This window comes from Nyctereutes procyonoides, unplaced genomic scaffold (assembly GCF_905146905.1).
Source record: "Nyctereutes procyonoides isolate TBG_1078 unplaced genomic scaffold, NYPRO_anot_genome, whole genome shotgun sequence".
NCBI lineage: Eukaryota > Metazoa > Chordata > Mammalia > Carnivora > Canidae > Nyctereutes > Nyctereutes procyonoides.
The window spans coordinates 57,138,701-57,166,123 of record NW_026575142.1 but is presented as its reverse complement, the minus strand read 5'-3'; the positions used below and the strand labels follow the sequence as shown (position 1 = coordinate 57,166,123).

At 41.6% G+C, this 27,423-nt stretch overlaps 1 protein-coding gene across 6 annotated transcripts in view; it reads right to left on the bottom strand.

Annotated features, from left to right (window-relative positions):
* Nucleotides 1-27,423, bottom strand: part of SCHIP1 (schwannomin interacting protein 1) — a 122,187-nt gene that overhangs the window by 22,576 nt on the left and 72,188 nt on the right. For 4 of the 6 annotated variants that reach the window (XM_055307945.1, XM_055307943.1, XM_055307946.1 and 1 more), the window contains one exon: nt 6,168-6,286. In XM_055307945.1, coding sequence (XP_055163920.1) covers nt 6,168-6,286 — 119 coding nt within the window. Of the gene's footprint in view, nt 1-6,163; nt 6,287-18,778; nt 19,143-27,423 lie in introns of those variants that run through there. The other 2 variants (XM_055307947.1, XM_055307949.1) reach the window with 2 other exon arrangements.

Below are 27,423 nucleotides of genomic sequence, written 5' to 3'. Positions count from 1 at the left end.
CCTGGGAAGCCATCTGGTCCAAACCTTCATGAAACTTCTAGTTCAACATGGCATTTGGAACACAAGTATCTGTTGACACTCTCTTCTGAAATCCTGGTGAAATAATATTAGAGGAAGAAAAAAAGTATAACTCTCCATGGACAAAGAAAAAGGTATAATTTCTCCAAGGACAAAGAAAGTGGAATCGGAGACAACAGCACACAAGAAAGTGTGAAAAAATGTTGGAAGATAAAATGCAGATGGGTGAGGGGTGTTTGATCTAACATTTCAATTTACTGGGAGCTTGCAGGGCTGGTTGGTTGGGGAAGTGCATGCATTTGCACTATTGAGTCTAGGCATGCTCAGCTACACGGGAAGGCTGGGGAGTGGGCTAGCACTGCACACAGAGGAAGCTTGATTGAACAACTGAAAGGACTATGCAGACCCTCTATTTGCCTTGTCCACCTGTTGGCCTGGCATAATGAAGACATTTACTATCTTGAGAGGTTGAACCAGAGGAGCTCTGAAATGGGGCACCCTCAGACATAGCTGAAGTATCAAATGAAAGGCCTTTATTAACATCAAAGGAATTAAATAACATTCTCCATGCTGAACCTTCAACCATTCTCCTGCCAGAGACTTAAAATACTGCCAGCCAGGCTTAAAACTCCTCAGGATGCAGTTGGAAAGTTCTCTGTGGCAACTTATAGCCTAAAAGAAAAGAGCTTTATGTATTTTTATTTGGAGGCACCCTAATGAAATAGTTGCATTTTTATTTGCCCATTCTAAGGGGAAGTTCACCATTCCTTAATTCAACCAATGTCTAGTGACTATGTATTAGGCACTATTTTTGTTTTTTTGTAAAGATTTAATTTGAGAGAGAGTGCGTGTGAGCAGGCAGAGGGGCAGAGGGAGAGGGAGAGGGAGAGAGAATCCTCAAGCAGACTCCCCGCCAAGTGTGGAGTCTGATGTGGGCTCCAATCCAGGACACAGAGATCATGACCTGAGCTAAAATCAAGAGTTGGTGGTTTAACTGACTGAGCCACCCAGGCACCCCTGTATCAGGCACTATTTAGTCAATAGTTCTGGTGGTGAATAAAACAGACAAAGACCTCCTCTCTTGGAGTCCATATTTTAGTGTTAGACAAAGAATGGATTAAAAAAAGAAAAAATATAATACAATATCAGGGAGTGATAAAAGCCACAAAGGAAAACCAATCAGGGTAAGAGGAGAGAAAATGAGAGGTTTGTGTGGTGTCTACTTTTTAACTGAGTGGTTAAGAAAGGTCACTCTGGGGCAACAATATGTGTCACCAAACCCCAACCACAGGGTTCACCTATAGCACTTAGTATTTTACACTTATCGTTGATGGGCAGAAATGAAAACAAAAATAAATCAGAAAAAAGAAATCATGGACAGTGTAGAAATCAGAAGAAAACATTTTAAACACTTTACCTATAACTAATACCTGTCATAAAAATGGGAAAGTGTCATTTCAAAAATTTTTGAAGACTTAAAGGACAAATTCTTAGAAAAATACAACCCACCAAAACTGACCCAAGAAGAAGTAAGAAGCATGTATAATCTTAAAACCATCTAAAAACTAGAAGCAATTAAAGCAAACACACAAAGTAAATACCAGGCGCAGATGGTTATACAGGTGAGAAATAGCATATTCCTATATTATGCAGGCTTTACTTAGACATTATGGAAGAAGGAATAACAGCCACCTTATTTTTAAGCCAGCATTGCCCTGATACAAAAACAAGAAAAAAAATACTCTAAGAATACAGGAGACCCATGTCATTCATGAATATAAATATGATACTAAATAAAATTTAATAGTGTCTGATAATCTAACCAATTTTGCTTTATACTAAGTATTCAAGGATTATTTATTTATTTATTTTTATTTTTTATTTTTTAATTTTTATTTATTTATGATAGTCACACACAGAGAGAGAGAAAGAGGCAGAGACATAGGCAGAGGGAGAAGCAGGCTCCATGCACCGGGAGCCCGATGTGGGATTCGATCCTGGGTCTCCAGGATCGCGCCCTGGGCCAAAGGCAGGCGCCAAACCGCTGCGCCACCCAGGGATCCCTCAAGGATTATTTAATATTTTAAAACTCTTTACATATAATTCATTAATAGATTAACAGGGGTAATCATATAATGATCTTCACAGATGTAAAAAAAGCATGTGGTAGTTACAGATCTATTCATAATAAAAAACTCTTTATAAATTATGAATATAAGGGAACATGATTAACTCATAGAGAGAAATGTTAAAGAAAACCTAAAATTAACATCATCCTAGATGAGGAAACATCAGAAGTATTCATTGGATATGATAAATGAGCTAAAGATTCCAACTACTATCATTTTTAAACCTCAATTTATTTGGGCCCTAGCCATGCAATAAAAGAAAAAAACAGAGGCACAAGGATTGGAAAGCAATAAATGAAGCTGCTATTTTTCAGATCATAGTACTTAAGAATCCCAAAGATTCTACAAACAACTTTATTAGAAGTAACAAGGGGGCAGACAACTAGTAGGAACAATTATATTATAGTATAAAAACTAAACTCCATTTCTGCTCACCAGCAGCAAAACAATGAGAATGCATTATCAAAGAGAACTTAAAATAATACCAGTTTGCCAAGTATCTAGAAACAACAAAAGATGTACAATATCTCTAAATGAGAAATTATGAAACCTATTAAGAAATATTCAGTAAGATCTAAATAAAGGGGAGAAAGGCCATGTTCATGGGTAGGGAGATACAATACTGTGAAAATGCATTCTCCCTTAAATTGATTTATAGAGTCAATGCAAAATCCCAAGAGAGTATTTTGCTGAGCTTGATTAGATGATTTAAAATTTATATGGAAGAATACAAAAGCAGTAACAGGAAGCATACTTCTGAAGGAAAAGAGGAGGGGGGCTTGCTTGTTCAGATATTAGGACTTATTTTGAGGCTACAGTGATTAAAACTGTATGGTATTGGTGAAGGGATAGGAACACTAACCGACGAAACAGAATGCATTCCCATTAATGTATAGTATGTACGGAACTGGTCAGATCAATGAGTAAAAGAGGGATTGTTTAATAAACAGGATGGAAAAAATGGTCATGTAAATAGAAAAAGATGAAATTAGACATCTCCTCCATAACCATATCAAGAAACCAACTCCCAGTTGATTACCGGCTTTTAAAAAAATCACTTTCAACTCTTGGTAGGAAATCTAGGTTAATGTCTTTTGGACCTTGGGGTAGAAGATTTTTTATGCAAGACACAGAAAGCATGGCCTATGAAAGTTTGATAAAAAGAAATCTGGTCAAAAAAGACACAGTGAGGAAGTGAGAAGACAGGCTACAACCTGGGAAAAGATATTTGCAATACATACAACATATGAAGGATGAGTACCATAATGAAAGAATGTTGATAAATCAATTTTCTTTTTTTTTTTTTTTAAATTTTTTTTTAAATTTATTTATGATAGGTACACAGTGAGAGAGAGAGGCAGAGACACAGGCAGAGGGAGAAGCAGGCTCCATGCACCGGGAGCCCGACGTGGGATTCGATCCCGGATCTCCAGGATCGTGCCCCGGGCCAAAGGCAGGCGCTAAACCGCTGCGCCACCCAGGGATCCCGATAAATCAATTTTCAAAAGCAGAAAGAATCTGATAGAAATTTGGACCTAAGACCCAAATAGACATTTCACAGAAAGGGAAACAACGATGGCTAATAAACACAATGAAATACCATTTAATGCCCATTTGATTAACAAAAATGAAAAAGATTGGCAATATAACACTTATTTATATATATTTATATGACATTTACATAGGGTGTTCATAAGCAGCACTATTTACAAGAGCAAGACCTGTGAAACAACTCATTGCCTATAATCAGAAGAGTAGCTAAGTAAACGGTGATATACTCACACAGTGGAATATAATATAGCAGTCAAAACCACGGATTGGCAAAGGGAAAAATGAGGCAATTTTCATTTCAAGACAATAATGTTTCTCAAGTAATCACAGTTTATGACATGGTTCAGTGCAGATAATCAATGATCTTCATAATGTAAAGAATGAACCGTTATTGGACCCCAAATTGTGAAATAATTATAAATGGAGAATGAGGGAGTTACAATGATGTTTATGGGAGGGCTGTAAAAGATATGAATTGCAATCTTCTATAATTGGTAGTAGATGGTTATTTATTTACTTTTTAAAGATTTTATTTACTTCGCTGAGAGAGAGAGTGAGTGCAGACAGCAGGGGGTAGGAGTAGAGAGAGAGGGAGAAGCAGACTCCCCACTGAGCAGGGAGCCCGGCATGGGGCTCTATCCCAGGACCCTGGGATCATGACCTGAACCCAAGGCAGACGCTTAACTGACTGAGCCACCCAGGCAACCCCAATATATGGTTATTTAAAGCAAAGACTTACTTAGAGATACACAGGTAAATTACCAGAAGAAACAGCCAAGGAGTTAAAAGTTACGCTTTCTGGTGAGTGGGACACAATAGAGAGAGATGGGACAGGGGACTGTAATTTTAATTTTGTGTTGTTATTATACATCTTGTAGTTATTATTTTCAGAGCCATATATGCATGTGAGTGTGTAACTTTTTTAAAAAAAGATTTTATTTATTCATGAAAGACAGACAGAGAGAGAGAGAGAGAGAGAGACAGAGAGAGAGAGAGAGAGATTGGCAGAGACAAAGGCAGAGGGAGAAGCAGGCTCCATGCAGGGAGCCTGATGTGGGACTCCATCCTGGGACTCCAGGATCACGTCCTGGGCCGAAGGCAGGCGCTAAACCACTGAGCCACCCAGGGATTCCCAGTAACTTTGATTTTAAAAACAAAACCCCCCATTTGGGCCAGATGAATGTGACTTTGCTGAGCAGAGAGATGGGGTTATCTAGAAGAAAACTTTTTGATGCTTTAGGGGAATATTAGAGAAAAGCAATAGAGATCTATATGGTCACATCTCCTCATTTTACAAAAACAAGGAAACTGAGGCATTGGCAAAACAAAATTGTTATGAGTCTCAAAATTAGAAAATGACTAGGACTAATCCTCAATCTCCAGGTCCCTAGGCCAGAGCTCCTCCTGCCACATCCTACGGGAGTTTGGGGGAGGGGGAGGAACAGGTGCTTTCCAGCTCTGGAATGACACGTGAGAAAAGTGAGGGAATCCTAGGAGACCAGGCTGGCATCTGGTGGAGGAGGAGAGGCTGTGACTCTGTATCTCCTGTCTCCACTCATGAACCCACAGTGGTAACTCCTATATGTGCATAGAAGCGTGTGCGTGCTTTCTGATTTTTGCTGATTTAGGTGAGTCTCTAAGAATAAGACTGAGGACAAGGCTTATTGAAAGACAGAAAAGATTTAAATAGACTTTAAAGTGTCTAATTTTGGGCAATACAGGGAGGAGAGAGTGGAAATCCGTTGGTTGAATAAATGCATGAATGCGATCATGTGCTTCCACACCTGGCTTAACATGGTAAACACAGCCAGTATTTATACAGGGAGTGATTCATATGCATAATTAAAGTTTGGGAAGCTTTGGTCTATAGCCCCATTTTCTAGGTAAAATTATAAATTTAATATATTTCAACTAGAATTAAAAGCTATGCAAATGACCAATGGTATCCTGAAATAAATTACAATAAATGAGCAATGATATCCTGAAATAAATTAAGATAAAGGAAAAATGCCTGGAGGACAGGTTAAGTACTGTAATAAACATCGAATGATCAAAGTGGGAATTGTATTTCTCAGTTACCAGTGTTCACTGCAATCAAATGAAAGGGTGGGGGGGATGCTGGATGCTTTGGGACTGCTTAATGGGAATTCTGGTGGTCTGCCACACTTCTCTAAGCATCAGCCGGCTTAAGAGTGTGGCTTGATTCCCCCATCACAGTCCAAAATCAGAGTTGTGTTTAGGGGAAAAAAAAAGAAATATAGAAATATGGCCTCAAGTGGTTGGGCAAAAACTAAAAAGCAAAAAACAAACCCGATAGGTGGGGAGGGGGCTGTCTAAATTCAAATAAAGCTGGTAGTATTATGGGGAAAAAATACTCAAGGGCTTAAAAGATATCTTTTATTAAATGTATAGTTGGATGACAAAATCCATTAGGTACATATCAGAAAATCAACTCAAAAGAACACTCACCGAGAGGAAAGGCTTGGCTTCCCACTTTTGCTACAGCTGGTATAAATTCCTGGGCCATCATCAAAGAAGCTTCCGAGTGCCAACTTCTGTCGGATAGATTCTCTCTCATTTTTCTGTGCCTAAAATTTCAGGAAAATAAAAAATGCTGATAAGCGGGCAGATACATCACAACCATAGCCGGTCTAACTGCTAAGATTCTTAGAACTGCAACCTTAGACGAAACACGAATAGGCCACAGCACAAGAGCATGAGAATTATGAGGAGCTGAAATTTATCCAATCTTTCCTGGTTTCACCTCCGCAAGCAATTCCAGTTCTTCAGAGTCTTTCATGATCAAGGGTCTAGGAAACCACCATGGGGGTACTAAATGATTGTCACTGGGAGAGAACTAGATTACTGGGTGCTGGAATCTTTCTTCTTCTTACCTACTAGATATGAAAGAATAAAGTGGAGGGCAAGCACTTTGCCCAAAATCAAATCACTTTTATCCCAAATGTGGCCTTTCCCTAGATCTTGTTTTCTCTCTTCCTTATACTGTCCCTGCAGCCCACTTTCTCTATTGCAAGAATATTAATTCATTCAACCAATATGCACCAAGCCTCTGGGAGATGGCAGGTGGCACATTATGATGCCGAACCCAGCCCGGGCTGGACAATCGGTAGCCCCTGCCTGCACCTAGCTCGCAGTCTTGACGGGAACTACTGCTTCTGTTCAAGAGTTCTGATCTCACCAGGTTCAGAAGATGAGAAACCCTTACAGAGGGCCTAGAGTAGCTGGAAAATTCTAATTGGGCCCATCTGTTTCATATTTTGAAGGGAAGTCAGGTCGGTGTGCGTAGCAAAAGGATGTGGGAAGCTATACTACTGTGATAATTTGGATATGTTTACAACACTTGGCTTCCCATAAAAGTCCCATAAAAGCTCACCATGCTGAACTTTCAAACCCTTTAAACAACAGGGGAGAAGATTAGAAATGATTTCCTTAGTTAAAAATAAAACAACTACAAAAACAAACATAATGAGTTAGAAACCCTGGGGTTAAAATGAGAGCCTGGTTTTCTGTTCTATGGGATGATGAAGGATGGGAGAAGCACCACTGGATGTTCTGGATGTTCTCAGCGGTGGGGGGGGGGGGGCTGACGTCGATGATGATGATGATGATGATGAGCAAATTATATTACCAAATGAGGCTCACATGATTGATTGTGGCTCTGGAAGGCAAGATGGCCGGTGATTTCCCCCATAGGAGCCACATCTGTTGCCACCAGTACCCAGAAGCTGCATGTGAAAGCTCTGAGCCATCATCTGAGCATCACTGTCAGTGACAAAATGCACAATCTGTGGGATGGGTGGGCTCAAAAGCAGCCTCACTTTACCCCCAAGTGAAGGCAGTGTATTGTAAGTTCAGGCTGCTCTAACATGGAGGTTATTAGCTACATGTGACTACTGGCATTTAGATTAAAAATTAATTAAAAGTTCAACTCCTCAGTCACACCAGCTGCAGTTCAAGAGCTCCACAGCCACAGGTAGCTAGTGGGTACCATATTAACCAGAGCAGAGTAAAATACGTGACAGTAGTGCTGCTAAGATCATGGTTCTCAGTTGCCCGGCTTCAACTGGTTGCATCAGAATCTCCTGCAGTCTTTAAAACACACATCCCCAGAGCTTTTCGATCTTTTGGCTGAGATCAAGTATAAAATACGCATCCCAGGCTCCAGCGTCAAATAATTAGTTTTAATAGGTCTTTGAACTTCTAGTTCAAGGACAGCTCATCTCCACTCTCCTTTTCCCTAGCATTTTTTCATCTTTGGAAACCACAGCATTCTTTCGACTCTCACACTTAACTGATTCTATCTGTATCTGTTTATTTGGATAGCTCTCCATATTGGCATGTACCAATGGAACCGTGTCATACTGAAGAGCTCCAGTGCATGTGTGGGTGTGTGCGCAATACAGCCACAAAGTAAAAGATTGCTTTTATATAGTTACAGATGCCATGCTGATATATTGTCTGCTGGGTTAGCATAGTACTAAGCCTCAAAAACCCGTAAGGTTGTAAAGGGAAACAACAAGGCCTTTAATTTTACTAACCACTTGCAACGGTGCTGCTGGAAACCTTAATAAAAGTGACCCACCAAAAAAAAAAAAAAAAAAAAAGTGACCCACCCTCCCAAATATGCAGGGCTGGTGCTTGTGATGGCTCTGCCGAAACAGAACCATATGGTATCATTTGACATCTATAAGTTCATTTCAAAATCCCAATATCTCCTATGCAGATTTAGTGTAGGTAGTGAACCTGTTTTTTAATTCATATAAAATACAAAAGAGATTCTCACCCAACAATCTCTCTAGTCAGAAAACTGTTGAGTGAAATTGAATATCCAAAAATAAAATCAGCAGATAACATGAGTGTTAATGAGTAACGTTCAACAATATGTCCAACATTAGCCTGGAAGAGGTTTTATTTGAAGAAAATACCTATTCCAGGTATAAATGTGCGAACGTGCCCTTGATTCTAAGTCTATCTTTCCTGATTTACTTGGTGCACTAGAGCTAGAGATATTGGAGAAAGCCTTAAAGATATTTCTGTTGACATTAATTACAATTCTCTATACTTGGATATTTCATGACCAGCTTGAAGAGGATTGTTTTATAATACACCATCTCTCACACTTCTCCCCTTCTCTCTCTCTGTATCCAAATGAATAAATCTAGAAAAGTGTAAATAACATAAACACCCATAATCCCACTGCTTAGACACAGATCACTGTTAACATTTTGGGTTGTGGAGGATAGTTCTTTTTAGTTTTTTATCTTGTGTATGTATTTCTTCCTTTTTATAAAACGGGGATCATACTTTTTATTTTCCTTGAAAATTTCTCTCATTTAATATTTTTTGAAACACGATTTTTAATGGTTGTACATCATTCTATCCTATGGAGTACCTTCTATTGTTAGTCATCTGGGGTGTATCCAATGAAAAATAACACAGAAGTTAGCGTTTTTACATAAATCCCTGCCCACGTGTCTGATTATTTCCTCCGGATAAGTTCCTGGAAGTGGAATTACCAGATCAACTGGGTGTGAACATTTGTTGAGGCTCTTGGCACATTTCGTCACATTGCAAAGAAAAGCTGTTCCAATTTACATATGCCCACCAGCAACATAAAAGAGTGTGGCTTTCACTACATCCTGGCTAACACTATTTTCACTTAAAAAAATGCTCTTGTTTTTGATAGGTAAAAAGTGGTATTCTTTTTACGTTAATGTCTTTGATTATCAGTGATCTTAAGTTTTTTAGTTACTGTACTTGCTTTTCCCTGAATTACTTCTTTTACTTTTCTATAAAGATTGGAAGTTTTGAAATTTTTATACTAAGCAGATTCATCCTTTCGAGTTTGAATCTAAGTGTTAACATCCTTAAGTCAGTAGCTTGCTTTCTTTGAAGTGTTGTTGACAAGCTCTGTGCTTGGAAAGCCCTTCCTAGGCCAGAGGTAAAAGATCTCACTGGATGTTGGGAGGAAAATGAGGAAATTTATGGAAATTGCTTAGCAGCAGTGGTGGTGGTGATGTAAATGTGTGATGAATGGTAGCTATTATGGCTAATCCTCCAACAATTCCTGCTTTGAAGATGAGGGACTGGAGGGTAAAGGAAGGTTATCCTTCTGTTAGACAGAAGACCTAGGATTCAAGTCCATCCTCCTGGTGCCAGATCTTTCTGTCCTTCCACGCTGATAAGTGAGGTGTCCGGGCAAGTAACGGTGGGCGCCATGTTGGAGATATGATGTGAGACTTATGAATTATGGATCTACTTCTTTCCAGAGATGGGTGTGATGTGTTTTCAGAAAAGGAGAAAATATACACACCAAGGCCCAATCATGACTGCAAATATTAACAAAACAAGTATCTTCTCTCCTTGACATCACTGCTTAGTCTTCCTTTTGGAACAGATGCCATTCCTAACATTTCAAGTAACCAGATTCAACTGATTAGTAAAACAGTTTTTCTCTTAAAATTCAACAACTGGGGATCCCTGGGTGGCGCAGCGGTTTGGTGCCTGCCTTTGGCCCAGGGCGCAATCCTGGAGACCCGGGATCGGGTCCCATGTCGGGCTCCCGGTGCATGGAGCCTGCTTCTCCCTCTGCCTGTGTCTCTGCCTCTCTCTCTCTCTCTCTCTCTCTCTCTCTCTCTCTGTGACTATCATAAAAAAAAATTAAAAAAAATTCAACAACTGGAATTATTTTCCTTTCGGTTGCCCACATGTGTAGTGTGTGTGTGTGTATGTGGGTGTGGTTTCAAAGTTCTTTGGTTTTCTAGAGAATTACACTTGTAGGGCAATGATGTCCTCCAACCTCCAAAGCCCAAATGTGTCCCAGGGTGAGGAACAGGGAAGTGTACAAGAAAAGGGGGAGGCAGACTTCAAACTACACTGCAGGCTGGCCTTATGGCACGTGGAGCTACGTCCACTCCTAAAATGGCTCCAGGAACTACCCTGGTAAAACATGGTAAAACCACTCGCAAAAAACAAACAGGCAACTGAAGAACAGTGGCTCATCACTGTGAGACAACAAGCCTATTCAAGACCAAGAGGAGAGTAAAAATGTGCTTAGAAATTCACCATTGTCTAGCCACAGGCAGTTAGTTTTCGTCCTCGCCTGTCCCTGAATTCCCTACTGCCACCCCCTGTGCCCAGGCAGACAAGACTCACTATGGCTTCTGAGGTTACCATGTGAGCCACGATCTCAGAACACAGACCACTGAGCACTGTCAGACCCTAAGCACCGATGCTCAGCCCTTTCCACCTTGCCCCCTGTTCTGCTGCAATTCCCCAGGCTTGATAAGAACAAAGAGGGGTGTTTGGTAAAAGAAATAAAAAGCATACTGTTCTGCTTGAGTAGATATTGTCCCTTTCCAAATCTGGTATGTCCCCATGTGCTTTCCACGGGTTCTTCAGGATGGGGTCATACGGTCCCCTATACACAATACCATTCCTAAGGCCCCTCCTCTGGCCCTGCCTTCAACTTCTCTGGCCCAGTTCACCTTGCCAGAAGCATCATGGTGTCTCGGGTCTCTGAAGCAGGGGCCACCCAGTCTTTCACACGCTAATCTGCACATACATTTGTAAATGGGAGATGGGGAGTATCTTGCGCATTTCTAAAAACACTGTATTTTTGTGGGGGTAGCTGTGGGGCCACTGGGCCTCTCAGGAGCACACTTTGGGAAATAACACCCTAAACTTAAACCCAGCTGGTACTCAGGGCACTGCAAACAGATGTTTCCTTCTGACTCCTGCAGAGATGATGAAACCCATGTAGCCGGAAAGGGCCTGTCTGATGAAAAGGAAGGAGTTCCTTAAACTTCCCAAAGGAGGAAGACGTGTAAAGAAGTTTGGTCTAGAAAAATCATAGGACCTGGCCGATGTGAATGACATACCGGTCTATGGGAATAAACGCAGATGTGAGCTTGGGGACAGAAATAACCTGGCCTGAATGGGATTCAGCTGTGGGATGAGAACAAAAACTGTTTCCCCCAAATTTCCCGTCTTCCATCTTTTCCTGGATTGACCTTCCCCCTCCTTCCCAGTTCCACTTGCTTCAGGGAACGGAACCCCTTATTATTGGATGTGCTTTTACAATGCTAACCTTCTCAGTACTCAGTTCGCTTCTGATCCTGGAAGATAGCTCTCCTGGCATCCTCCTTTCTGTGCTGCTCAACTGCTGCTGGTCAGTGCTTCACACACTTTAGGGTGCATGTGAATCACCACTGAGGAAAAACCTCTTAAGAACTGGGGCCACATTATTCCATAAGCTGATCCCCCATGGCCCATCAAGAAACTCAGGATGCCAGGAGGTTGCTGGAACACCAGTATGCCAAGTGGAGAATTGCAGAGGCTGGGCACGCGTACCAAGTGGCCCTCTCTCTGTCACAAATTTCTTTACACTGGTAGTTCTCAAACTTGATTATGCACGAACATCATCTGAAGGGCTTGTAAAAACACAGACTATTTTTTCTCATTCAGAAGGTCTGGGGTGCAACTGAGAAAATGCATTTTTTTCACAAGTTCCCAGATGCCGCTGATGCTCTCTTGGTTCAGATACTTTGAGAAGCCCGGCTTTAAGCAGTTGAACAGATCAAGTAGCTAGATGGAACACAGAGTCGGCTCTTCCCTAACTGAGCACACAGCTGTTCCATGTGGATGGCCACACTCTGGATCCAGGTGGATTTCATCTGTAGCCACCCGGCCTTGCCAGGATGCCTGTTTTGAAGCAATTAATGAAGCCCTCGCTTCAGTGCAATCTATTGCCTAGTGATATCAGCCTCATCCCCATTAGCAGCATCCACCAGGGAATGCATCTGGGATTCTGGAGCTCCCTGTGGAAAAGCACTCTTCCTTTAGGAAAACAGAAGTCACTCTTATTTCTCTCCTCAGCTCGTAAGGAAGACAGCTTTACTCTAACATTTACAGGCAGCATTCCATTGTGGAGGAGTCTGAGGCTTTTAAACATTGGGAACCAGAAGTATAGAACTTATTTGTTCATTAGGCAAATTGCATTTTCTTAAAAACAAACAAAAAAGAAAACCCAGGTATGCTGATATTAGTTATTTTTCTATTGAAACAACCATGGGTTTGCCACAAGATCAAAATATGAAATCATTCTATAAGAAAATAAATTGTGCACTTTTGGATGTCAAGTGCTTAAAAGTACTGTGCAGGGTTTTTTTTTTTTTTTTCAAATGTTTGCATCTTATTTTACCCCTGGGAAGACCTTTTCAATTCTTAGTGGAAATAGAAGTTAAATAACCTAGTATCTTTCCATTGTATTACTAAATGGATACTCTCTGGACGTTTTCTTTTCCTTTTGTATTTCTGATATTTTCCATGTCAGACACTTAAACTAATCAGTCCAGAAAGATTTCCTGAAAAGCTGTTGAAATCTCTCATCTTTGCATCCTTGCACCGATCTGTCTAAAGAAATCCTCTGGACTAGGTGTCAGGCTGAGCTGTTGGGCAGTGTTGAGGCCAGGGTTGGGCTTGCTCAGCATCAGTACTCATGAGAGAGCTGGCTTTGGAGACCTAAAGTCCAGGATGGGCACCTGAGGGGAAGATACTGTAGGGCCCAGGGTCTTCTGATACCTATTTCAGAGACCTGCCTGACATTAAAAGTGTGGGGATGCCAGTCCAGAGGGTATAGATTTTTGTTTAAAATTAGTTAACCCTAAGGACGTGTTGCCTATTGACTGCATTCCTTCTCTTCATGCTATGGGGGGGGGGGCAATATGAACAGAAGTAGGTGGGCACAGGTGCTGTTGTGCAGTGTCCCTAACATCCCTGACTACTCTTAATTGTTAAGGACCAGAACAAAGGTATATAACACCTAGGGCTGAAGTTTAGTAGCCAATTACTGGCTGAATGGGAACTCTGGTGAAGGTAACAGGAGCCCCAGGTGCAATCCACAGAGACTGCGTAGTGGAAGCGGTTCACATTAAGCCCTAAGGGGATACAGTTGGAAACTAAAGTTTTCCTCCCCTATGAGTGGTATATCCAAAACAGGAACTGCTGGGAACATCTTGTTTTTGTTTTTAAAGATTTTATTCATTTATTTGAGACAGTGTGCGTGTGAGGGGCAAAGGGAGAAGGAAAGAAATAGACTCCCTGCTGAGCAGGGACCAACATGGGGCTCGATCCCAGGACCCTGGGATGATGACCTCAGCAGAAGGCAGACACTTAACTGACGGAGCTACCCAGGCGCCCCTGCTGGAAGCATCTTGAGCTTTTTCTGGTTCTCATGTGATTGGCTACAGAGACTACTTTTTAACACAGGGCAGTGTTGTCTGGGAACTCTTTCTAACAGGTGACATTTTAGAAGTCTTTAAAACCAGCACTGTCATTCAGTATCACAGTGAGAACACAACGGTTCAAAAGACCTACTGCATGGTTATGAAACAGTGCAACCTCCGTCAACTTCCAGGAAGCTGATGTCCTCAATTTCCCACGTCAGGGTGGACTTAGGATCTGGGCGAACCAGACACAGGCATGACCAGGAAGGAGGCAGGGACTTTAGGGCATTTGGTGTCAAGAAGATCCAAGTTAACATCTTGACTCTGATGCTTACTAGTGCAAACTGCAGAAACGCTTTAAGCCTCAGTTTCTTTTTCTGAAAAGAAAAGGGGGGGGGGATACTAATACCTATCTTATAAGTTGTTTTAAGGATTAAATGAAATACTGTATGGAAAGGGCCTGGCACAGTGCCTGGCCCAGACAGAAACTTATTCAACGGTAGCTGTTGTTAACATTAAAGGGAGGGGTGGGATAAGCTTGTGAAAAGAGTACAGAAAAGGGTAAAAGAGCCAGAAATGTCCAGAACAGGCAAATCTATGAAGAAAGAAAGTAGATTAATGGTTGTGGGGGAAGGGGGTAACTAGGCGTAACTGCTAATGAGTACAGGGCTTCTTTCTGGGGGTGATGACAATGTACTGGGATTAGCAGGGGTTTGCATAAACTTAGGGATATACTAAAAACCATCAAAATGTACAGTATGGAATGGCGAATTTTATGGTATGGGAATTACATCTCATATATAAGAATTCTCTCTCTCAAAAAAAATACCCCACCCCCACCCCGGATAGGTAACTCCCGTACTGTTTATCTAGAAAATCCAGCTAACCTGCAACAGCCCATCCCTGACCAGGCTGGCCAACGGAGGTGTGCTAACAGGGTGACAGGATGGAAAGGACTCTGAACCAGGAGCCAAGAGGCTTTAATATTTTTATATTTACAGCATCTGAGACCAACCAGGCCAATTCCTCCCTTGAAAGAAAAGGAGACGGTGGCCCAGAAAGCTGCACCGATCGTCCCCGGTGGCCGAGGTGAGGCTAGGCTCCAGGGTTCAGGAGCTCGACAGGGTTCTTCAAGCATATCCAGCCCTTCCAGGCAGGAAGACGGGAGGGTTAATGGAGGTCGACGGCTGCTTTTCCTCCTAATTGTGTGGGGAGGGCAGAGCTCTTGTCTGGAATGGCAGCTGGCATTCTGTCTTCCTGTTTATTGCAGTTTATCTCAAGCAGTCATTTCCATTCACCTTTTAAAAAAAACATGAGGCGCAGCTGTGGCTTCACTTTAAATATTGTTCCTTCCAGCCTTTTAATTTTTTTCACGGGCTCCTCCCCAATCTTTCACCATAATTGGATGCACGACACCAGAGACAGCACCTCGGAGAAACAAAGCGAGCGAGCTGGCCTCTCCCTCCCCTGGCCATACGCGGCCCGTCTGCAGCTCCGGCTCCTGCAAGCAGCAGCCTGGGGACACAGCAGCGTCCTGGGCTTGCTCTGCCCCGGGACCAAGTGGCGGCCAGCCTTTCGCGGCATTCTGGGTGAAATTTTCTTCTTTTCCTTCCTTGGCCTCCCCTCAACGTACAGGGGCTCTTGCCTGGGTCCTGCGCCGGCCAAAGCTGCACGCACGTCTCCCAGGTGCACGCTGGATCCGAACATCCTTCCGGGCAGCATCGATCCCATGGCAGCTTATTTGTGTGCCTCCCCGCTGGGGCTGCAAGCTCGTGGAGGCAAAGCCCAGGCCCCCTTCTGTGGCTCTGGCCCCACACGCCATGCCAGGGACGTGAAGGGGCTCTTAGGGGTGACAGCTGAGGAATCGGGACAGAGATCCCGGGCTGCATCGGGATCCCCGGGTGGCAACCGGGGTCCTGAGGACAGTCGGCTGTGTGGGGCTTTAGCAGAAGGTCAGAGGCTGCTCAGGGCGAGGCAGGGCGTAATGGCCCAACATACACACCTGAGATCCTGCCACAGGGCAGCCTTTCCTCCCCATACACTAAGAGCTGCTTTCTGTTGAGGACCATTTTTCGACTACTCCTGAATAAACCAGAGGTCCTTAATGAAACATCTTTTTCACCATCAGGGCCTCCCCCAAGGAATAGGAACAGATGTGTACTCTTTTCCTTCCTTTGCCAAGGTGGAATCTAATTTTAGACATGGGAAGGTGACCTTTTCCCCCTGAAGGCTGCTTGCCTGACTTTAAAACAACCTTGCAAAATAATCCCTATACACATGTGGTATTTATTAGTGTGACTGGCAGAGGAAACTGTATTGTACCTAGGCGGGAGGATACCAATTTTCCAACTGTTTTTGACAACTGACCTCAAAGTGACAGGAGGTGAAAGAAGAAATTATTAAAACTTTCATATTTAGAAACATTTTGTTTTAAAAATGTCCACTTGTGTATAGGTTTTATACATGCAAAATATACATTTACAGCATATCTATATATGTATAATTTATGAATAAAATAGGTGTATAGGTTTTATACATACAAAATATATATTTACAGTATATTTATATATGTATAATTTATGAATAAAATAGGTGTATGGGCTCAGAAACATTATGCTGATGGAGCCAAGCCAAAAAGCCTGCAGACCACTGCTTTATGGCATCTAATTAATTTTTTACCCAGTCAACCAAACAGCAAAAACATTAGAGAGAAAAATGTAGAAAAGGAAGATATGAATTAGGAAAAGTGATTTTTCTATACTAGGTAACTGTTTTCCTATTCTTTGTATTTTAAAGAAAGCATATGTTGCTCTGCTTCACTAGAAGTTCTTGATGAAATGACCAATAGTGTTTTTTTATTTTTTTTTTTAAACATAATGAAGCCTTCAGAGTACCCAACATGTACCTTAGTTTGCAAGCCCTTTGCTTGGGAAAAATAGTTAAAAAGCTGAAATGACAAGAGACTGGTTCCCATGTTTAGGGGCCTGAAAAATACAGATTGATCTCTGTGTATCCTACATACCTAGTAGTTTCATCTAGTGGTCTTTTGTACTAACCTATTAGATACTGTTTCTCCTGAAATCACAGGTGGCATTTTCCTGCCTTAGTTCGATAAAGAATTACACAATGCAACTCTGTTTTGTTGCTGGTGATGTTTTAAAGCCACTTGAGCCTCACATGTTTGCCATTTTAGTCAGTGCTGTATCAGGTTGCCTGCAAATCATCGCTTGCTCATTCCAGGCATGTGGGCTCTCTCAGTTTCCAAGGAGGGAAAAAAACTACAGTGGTCATTACTCTGTTGTTACTGCAGTGACCATGGTATGTCTTTCATTTTTCCTAAGTGCAAACTGACCTACACTTTTCTACATGAGAAACGGGTTGACAGGGCTTGGCAAGCGACCCACTATGATTGCTGAGTGTCCTCTGCCACTTTTGCACACCTGCTTCTCGCAGGAGGGGGGAACTGAGAGGTGTCAGAGTTTTAGTATTCTGCACACTTACTACCTTGGGCACTCTTTCTCTTCTTGGGGAGCGCTAGGGAAGAAAAATGCATAGGGCAACATGGCAGGTCATTTAAACCTCTTTTAAAGTCTGGGGTTCTGAAGAAAAGAGCATAAGCTACTGTCAACTGCTCTAAGAAATAAAGTACATACTTAAAACATCCCCACACTCACACACAATTTAGTATTTAATATATAAAATGCCATACTTCATGTTTTTATACTTAAGAAACTATCATGATAGAACTTTCTAGATCTTACTCTGGGGGAAAAAAGTTCATGACCTCGTTGATCAAACTGAAAATCGAGCAGCAAGTTTTGCTGTTCAAAGAGGCAGCATTTACCCATATTTGCCTCTGAAGGCAAAGAGGTCTTATTCTCCAGGTCCATGATGGAAGGACCCTTATTCTTCACACTGTACTGTGTTGTGACCTACACTTGACTTGTGGACAATAAGGGGGAAGGACATACTGTGTTAAGTTTAGCCTTCTGTGGACAGACAAGCATATACTTGTAGTTTAATTTCATGACCTCACCCATATAACTAAAGCTATTTTTACTTGGGCCTGTTATTACCGACAATTACCAGATAAAACATTCCAAAAATATATTTACTGTCTTTCTAAAGAAAAGGCTAGCAAAGTATTAGCAGATAATTATCGATTTTTCAAAATCCCATTCACCCTCCTCTTAGTAAAACTATATTTTTCATTGTTAAAGAAGTCAAACTTAAAAGGCTGGTTACCAAAAAATGCATGTAACTAGCCATTGTTCAAATAACAGTGGTGCTATTTCTCTTTTGTGGCCTTTTAGACTTTTGTTGCCCTAAGATTCCATTTTATTGGGAACCCATTTTCCACCTTGTCTTTCTTGACAGGGTTTTTTCCTACTTTAAACAGTTTCTAAATAAAATTCTGTATTTCAAAAAAAAAATTAAAAGACTGGTTAAACCTTCTAGTAATAATTTACTGCAGGTAAACTAGCAATATATGTCAAAAGTTTTTTTGAATTATTCTTTTACATAAAAAGACTGCCTAGCAACTAAATGCATGATAGAATTGTTTCAACTTCAGAATAACAACATACGTATTCAAGTTACTGTTTTTTTTTTCAAGTTACTGTTATAATATATTAATGAGTACAAGCCAAGAAAAGCAGAAAGAAGAACCCTTCTAACTTAATGCCTCTACTTCTGTGCATTTAGTTTTCCTGAATATGTTATGGCAATGGCTACTGAGTGTGGAATTTGGCCACTCTTCAAGGGTGATCTTTCTCCCAGTTAGAAAAATGGTCCAATTGTTTACAAACAAAAGAGCTCTCCCCCACCCCTTACCTTTTTATAATTCCCCTCCATATCCAATGGGGATTCTTGACTGATGATGTCATCCATTCCATCACTGTCCAAATTCATCCTTTAACTCTTTAGAATTTCAGTTAAGAAATAACCTCTCATGAATTCTGATAGGCTGATGTGCCAATCGCCCAGTACCCTAGTTACTTGCTCATGCTGCCATGGAGAGCCAGCTAAGAGCCTGTGCCTCGTTATGCATGTCCTTGCCCCTGCTCTGTCCCAGAGACACCGCCCTGCCCGGCCTCCCTGCTCTGTCCTCAGCTCTGGCACAGGGGCAGCTGCTGTTTCTGAGGCTCACTCTGCCTCGACACTCAGCTTGTTGAATGTCCAGCCTTCCCACCGTCTGCTGCTGTCCCCTTCCCCTGAGTGATCTTGCCTGGATTTCTCTCCACAGCACCTTTCTTCCTCCCAATCAAGGGAAGGCTGATTCGACACCACCCCCCCCACCCCCCGAGCCCCCCCACTCCCCAGTTCAGGGCTGAGTGTGGACTGGAGCCCTGCGAGGAAACCAGCAACCTTATTCTGAACCACGGTAGTGTGAGGGATAAAAATAGATGCAAAACCCCAGCCTCCCAGACTTCAGTAGTGACTTAAAAGCCGGGTATCCCATGACAAAATGAAAACAGTATAATTTAAAGACTAACCTGTAAGACGAGAGATGTTTGCTCCTCTCCTCCCTTTTCCTATAACCAACCATTTCTTAAAATCAGATATGAAAATCACATCTTCTGCCCCAGCAAAAGGACAACATTTATTTCCATCTTAGAGAAGGACCCCTCTGCCTCAAGATCAGTGCTTTGTTCTATCCATATAGGCAAGAGAAAAAGATCCATCAACTTTTCTTTAAAATCCAGACAGTGGGGAAAAAAAACTCCAGCCAGTGGCGGGCTTTTTCACAAAAGAGAATGTTCCTTTTTGCTGCTCTCTTTACCCTTTTCCCATGGCTTTTTTTTTTTTTTTTTTACTGTCTTTACATACAGGGAAGGAGAAGGCCCACAGCTGGAGGATGTTTTGCCGCAAGAAGCACACAAACAGAAGTGCACACACAAGCACATACTCGTCATTATCAAATTACTACTACCATAAACTAAAAATATTCCCACTATTTATTTTAAAAAGTTACTGTTTGCAGGAGAAAGGGGCCAAAGGAGAATTCAAAGGCCAAGCCACCGTTTAACAAACCATCTTATACTCTGACATGCTTGGACAAAGAGCAGCAAATGTCCTCCTCATTTTCCGATATGAATTCCTGGCCAACCTCAATGCTGTTAACAAGAGTTCTCAAGTAAAAATGCCATTCAAGATAGCCTTGACACGCTCACATTCAGCATTTCTCCTCAGAAATTTAAAAGAAAACCCCACACATTTCAATTTGTGGAAGACATGTGGCATAAATGTGTCTTAATGTAGTTGACTGCAGCCCTATGTTTGTAAAGCAAATACTATCCTCTGCAGTCCCGGACTCAAATCCCAATCTTGCCTTTAGCCCACCCTCATCTCCCTAGCTCAGCTCCTGAGAGAATGGCTTGCACGTCTGCCAGACAGTATGATGACAAGTTGTCCCTCATAAGCCACACTTGCATTTGGGCAGGGCTTAGGAGATCTCCCCCTTATCTTACTCTCCTCCAGACTCCAGGGCCCTCACTCTAAGACAAGGGTCCTACTGTGTGCATGCAGAATATCTTCCAGGCCTGGAAGGCAATGCTGGCCACCCAGCGTTGCCCCAGCAGGGGTGTTCCCAACATTGAAGAATTCTCCAAAGCTGAGGCTTTGGGTAAAAATGCTCTCTACTTTCAAGGACCCTGGATATATTAAATCCTGACAAAGGAGGTTCATTAAAGTGAAGAAAGCACTTATGCACCTTATTATATGACATATGTTAACATAGTAACAGTAGCTACCCTTTGTGGAGGGGTCCCTATTTGGCAGGCACTTTACATGTGCCTCTTACATATGTGTTTAGTCCTTACAGAAACCCCCTGGAGTAGATATTATCAACTGCATTTTATAGCCGAGTGAGAGCACGGTGAGGTTAAGTAACTTGCCCACGGTGTGGCAGCCTGCCAATGGTCAGGCCAGAACTGAAACCTGGGGCCTTCCCTTCTGGGGCTCACATTCTCAATGGGTGTGCTGGCCCACCTCCTGCTGGTTGCCTCAGTAAGAAGCAACGGCACACAATCAAATAATCAAGCATAGCTTTTAAAAATTAGGGCTTAATACAGAGAGAATTTTGGCAGCACACAGAGTATCACGTACTAAAACGTTTCATAAATCACACATCTGGAACACCCAGCATGGATCACCGCTATCCCCTGATGATTAGGCTTCAAGGAATGAAATAAAAGCTCCTTCCCTGATGGTCATGACCTAACACACTGTATAGTGAATTTTCCTTTCTCGTTTACCATGGTGTTTTAATCACTGCTACGGCTTCTTTCCAACAGCTGTTTCAAGCTTTTTTTTTTTTTTCCTAAGGGGGCAGGGATTTTGGTTTATCTATCTTGTTTTCCCCAGAGAATCCAGACAACGCCGTATACACGTTAAGTGGACAGCGAACGGCTGCTGAATACATACACGAAGGGAGGAGAAATGTATGTTACTTAAAATGTTTCCTCTAAATGCTCCACAGTAGGAAACATTGGTAGCTCATATTAGTACTTTTTGACTGAAATATTCTGTGGAAATCACCTACTTTCAAAAGGTAAAAAAAATGGGTCTGGTTGAGTGGAAGGGATGGAGGCTACCACAGGTTTCAGGAATTTCAATCTTTTTTTTTTTTTTTTTTAGGAATTTCAATCTTTTGCCTAGATTAGCATCCTAGTCTACTTAGCTCTTTATAATCAAGAGTTAACATGGATGAAATCCTAAAAATCTAGAGATTTACAAGACTGTGTAAAACACATAAAACTATGTAAGTCTAATGACTACATCTTTTCACTTTAAATTTAGCTGGGTGGAGATACACACACACACACACACACACACACACTTGGACAAAGAGCAGCAACTGTCCATACACAAACTATCTATCATCTATCTATCTATCTATCTATCTATCTATCTATCTATCTATCTATCTAATCTTCTATTTATATGTATGTATGTTAAATGACTGAACTCTATTAACTACATATATTCCAATTAATATATACATACTAGTAATATATCGACCGCATACATACATATACATACATATACTATTAATATATCATCTTTTGGAGAAGGGCACCTCAAGATCTAAGATAGAAATTTCCCAGCCAAACAACAGCAACAAGGATTAGTACTAAGAAAGTACTAGAGACCATTCCCTTCCTCTAACCCCTTTGCCATTTATTGTCGTAAGTGGTTCTCTACTAAGTACTACAGAGAGGCAACTGATTAGAGCATCTCCCCCAAAACATGGGTGCAAGAGCTTGTAGGGTGGTCCCCAATGGAGAATTTCACCTTGTACCTGCACCTAAAAGAGTATTCAGTACATAGACAGGTTCATAACTTAGACCTTTTCCAGAAGGAGCTGTACCACTGCTATCTGAATGGCATGGGCCATCCTGAGATATCTACTATTTTCCTACCATGGGGACAGATCTTCGGTGTTTTCGAGAGTTTTGTTACTCAGAGTGTGTCCTTCGGAGCGCAATATTTGTATCACCTGGGAGCTTACTGGAAACGCAAGATCTCAGGTCCCACCCCAGACTTACTGAATCAGAAATTTCATTTTTAAAAGAGTCAAGGAATTTTGAATGCACCTTAAATTTCAGAAGCACAGCTTCAGACCTTGATAAAAAATTCACTATAAGCTATTATCCTTCTATTTCAGATCATACTGCCAGACATGGTGGCAAGACACTGACTTTAGATGCTTGGGATCAACACTGTAATTAATTTTAGTTCCAAGAGGTCTGAATGAGTAGAGGAAAGGAACAAACAAAAGACCACCTTGGAAGACCTGAGCATAATGTTCGGATGGTTTTGCAGTAGCTATTCAAACACAAAGGGATAGCAACCCCTCGCGTCCTTCCTACAGATAATTTCCCCTAGTTCTTTCCTCTACTGCTGACCTCTCTAAAATGAACTGTGCTGACATAACAGGGCTCAGATGCTACCACTTTCCTTTGGAAAATGTACACACAGCCACTCACAGTGCCTGAGCTTGAGATGGCCTCTTCTTACCCTCTGCCCTGAAATTTAAGGACTAGAATGGAGAGCTTCAGTTTCCTGTCAAGCCATAATCTGAATTGCAAGAGGCACTGGTCACGTGAGCTAATGCTTTTAAATGATCATTATTATCGGCCAGTGGTGGAAATGATCGACTCTGAAAACATTAACCGCATTACTGGGAAAAATCACTTATGCATTGTCAAAAGATTTTCCTACTCATAGATGGAAACTCTAGTTCATTCTGATTAACCCATCAGCATCCCACTGCCTTGGCTTCAGCCTTAACATCCAAACTCCATGTGCTATATAAAGCGAAGCCTACCTATAATCTCTTTTCAAAGAAATTGTTTTTTTCTTCTGTGCAAAGGTTATCTAAATTTGCTTTGCTTTTCCACTATGATAGCTAGGTAACCTATGAAAACATGTAGGTAATTTATTTATCTATCTATCTATGAGAGAGAGAGAGAGCACACATGCACAGGGGGGATGGGCAGAGGGAGAGAATCTCCAGCAGACTTCTGCTCAGCCCAGAGCCCAAGGTGGGGCTTGATCTTATGACCCTGAGATCAGGACCTGAGCTGAAATCAAGAGTCAGATGCCTAACGGATTGAGCCACCAATGGGGTGCCCCACAGGCAATTTTAACTTTTTATTATTTAATTATTTACTTATTTTTAAAGATTTTATTTATTTGAGTGAGAGAGAGAGAGAGCACATGAGCAGGGTGAGGGGCAGAGGGAGAAGCAGACTTCTGCTGAGCAGCGAGCAGGATGTAGGGCTTGATCTCAGGACTCCAGGACCAGGACCTGACACTGAAATCAAAAGTCAGATGTTTGACTGAGCCACCAGGCGCCTGCCCACAGGCAATTTTTAAATAGACTATTTGGGTGCAGACTAAAACAATTAAAATAATGGCACTGGGAGTATGGGGTGGAGGAGGTGAAAAAGTTGGCAGTGGACAGGCTATCAGATGTTTACTCATATCAAAAAGACGGAGCACCACAGGCATCTCTCTGTCAGTTGGATCTCTCTGTCCAAATGAAAACCTGAGTATAAGAAACTCAACTGCAGTCACTTTGATGGCCGCAGCACAGCTTCCAAGTGGGATCAGTATTAATACCCTCATTACATTTCTCTGTGTTCTTAGCATTCTTGGCCCATTAATGGCTCTCTTATATTGATTGTCACGGGCCTTTCTGATGTTTCCTTCTGAATTCAAGTAGTTTGTCAAAGGACTCACTATTTCAGGAAGTTTGGTAGTTTCTGATGCATCTGTATATTGCACTTTGGGGAATAGTAAGTACATCAAGATTTCAAATTTTCCCTTGGTATAGAAGATATAAATAAATAATAGGATATGGCTTAATTGGGCTATGGCTCTATTAATGTTGAGCTTCTGCATATGAAATTGTGATTAGTCACCCAAGATTGTGTGTGTGTGTGTGTACGTGTGTCTGTATGTGAATGTGGGGTCTCTACTATCTAAAAAACCATCCATGCACTGGTATTTACCAGGAAGATGTTCCTATTTCCTTCCCATCCCTCACTGCACCCCTTTCCAAGAGTAAATACTAGATGTTCATCTTGAAATGTGTTGCATATTTATTTCTTAAAATTGTTTGATGTCTGAATCATGATGTTTGAAGCCCCAAGTGCTACTTTAAATAGGAATGATGTGTTGTACTAAATTTCTATTTCAGATCAGGCCTGTAATGAAACCCCGTTGAAATGATTTTTTTTCATCTGTGCACTTATCACTGTGTTCCTTTTGTGGTAAAACATATAAATTAGATTTTCAGATATATTGGCTAAAAACAAGTGCAGATGAATTTACATATCCAGAATTATTTTCTTAATTAAATTAAGTTGATATATATATTACCTCCTCCCCCCAAAACTGCAACTATACATCAACTAGGCAAAATAATGAAGACAAAGTATTTTTCAACACTTATTAACTCTGGAAAAATTTTTTTCAGTAAAAAAAAAATCTATAAGAACATTGTTTTGTTGAACTTATATTTAAAAGCCTTCATCAAATAGTGCACTAAAATGCTTTCAAATTCCCTTCTCTGTTAGGTCAATATATTTTTCTTCCTGGGTATGGATGAAACTGGGTGGCTTAAACTGGGTGGAATCTTAAATGAACTCAAATTTGATATCTTGTTTTCTCATTCACAGGAAGAACGGATTGGGAAATGAGCCCTCACTTGGCCTGATGTCAGTAGGGATAGAATATATTTCCTTTCCTTTGTTAACTATTAAATAACCCAGTAGAATCTTGGCATGTTTACTGCTTTTTCCAGCAAGAATTTAAGAAATATCTTGATGTACTACTTAAATTGATATACTCCCTACTTTTGTTGTTTAAGATCAATACAGGGCATCTTTTACCCTATGTGCTGGGTATGACACTTCAACTGGACTGAAACGTTTCGCCCAAGAAAAATTTCACGTTTCAGAAGGCAGTAGAACTACTGCTCTGTATGGTAAAAAGATGCATTGAAACTTTGCAAAACTGATATATTAAGAAAGGCAGCTTGGGGATGAGCACTTGTCTCAACTGCCCAGAGGTATATTGAAAAAGTGCTTGGGGACAGACCATGAGGTTCACCTGGGAAAATTCTCCGGGTGAAGGAGAAATAGGTACAGAGGTATGTTCTTAATGGATTATCTCTCGGAAGGCTGGGATGTCTGTCTCATTTATTTCATTCTTTGCACTACATCCCCCTTTTTGGCACATGGGATGTTTGAAATGCTGGTAACTGTCCAAGAGGTTCACAAGCCAGATACAAGGAGCACTGCGGTCAGCTTCACCAACTCCCTGTTGCAGTGCATAGATCTGAGCTTCTCTCTAGTGTTAGGATGGGCAATCCTGATCCTGGGGACTCAGATGCAGAAAATGCAATTCAATCCAACAAACATTTATTGAACACATAGTCCATGTATACACTAGGGACCTAGAACAAGATCCTTCTTTTCAAGAAGCCTGTTGTCTAATGGGGGAGACAGACTTAGATTATCACTAGCTGTAAATGGGTTCTATTAGAAAGAAAAACAAAGTCCACTGAGGAGAATTTTGAGTGGGGGAAGCAAGGGGAAGGTTTCCCAAAGGAGGCGGCACGTGAGCCTCGAAAGCTGCATCAACGTGCAATAGGTAGAAGCAGGTGGTGTGTGGGTGGGAGACATTCTAGGCTGAGGCACCACAGCAAAACAAAGAACTGATGGCCATATGGGGGCAGGAGTGTAGGGTTTAGAGGGAGGAGTGTTTCTGTCTAGGGTTCGGATGATAGTCAGCTCCTGAATCCACACAATGGGGTCTGGAATATATCCTAATGAAAATGGGCGAACGTTAAGGATTTCTACTGTGCTTCCTCAAGACCAGGTGTGTGTTTGAAGAAGCGGCTCTTTGTGTTCCCAAGGGAGGAAAGAGATGAGAGTCATTCACATACCATTTCCCTTTTTTTTCTTTCAAGTCTTCATTCCCACAGTAGCTAAGAATGTGAGGGTGTGATCTATATCTAAGGTCATAGAGGAATTTAAGCGATGGAAAGAAAGGGATGAAAGCATGTCATTGTTTTTATAAACACACTAACCCCAAAAAACCAACTGCAGGGAAAGAGGAGAAAATATTTAGGAGCTTTTAAGCAAAACGGACCCCTTGACCTAAACTTGTGCTTTCAAGTTAACAGTATTTCAAAGCCTGCTCTCAGAGACCATTTAGAAGAATTTGGCCTCTTGCAGGCTGCCAGGCCTATGAAGCTGTGGGCAAGGTTCTTTCCTAAAGAGATTGGCTTCCTCCCAAGACTGGAAAATGGAGGTCGATCGCTCTATCTTTTAACACGGCTACAACAGAAAATGACAACACATGCCTCAGTGACCTCTTGGCTAATGTAAATCCTGCGAGGGAGAAGTACACGGAGACGATGACAATGTGAGAACCTTTCAAAACGAAACCACCATAAAAAATCCTGTCTGAGAATTTCCCCTGTGCATCCCTCCTTGGGTTAACCTGTGCAAAGCACAGTGCGAACAAAAGTTTCCAAGCTCTTGGTAGCAGTGAGACTCTCTTCTTCAAAATAATCACCTATTTGGAAAAGCAGTACATCGATTATACAACCACACATTCGCAGCAAATGATCGGGGCATGAAGTGATACGTGGTTTTCCTGGGGCAGCTTTACAATCTTCACTGAGGCCCTGATGAGCATTAGAAGAAGGTGACTCTTAATTCACATAACTGACTTATTCATGCAGAAAGGTGGCCTCTGGCAGGAACGGTGCCAGATGTCAACTAGGGAAAATCCCATTTCATAGATGAGAAAACTAACAATAAACAAAGGGATATTCTGACCCACAGACAATGAAAACACTGCAGGCTAATGGTGGATGTGTGTGGGGTGTGAGGTGGGGGTGTGTGGTTAGAATAAGGCTGAAAGATATCCCAGTGGCTATCAAAATATAAGAAACC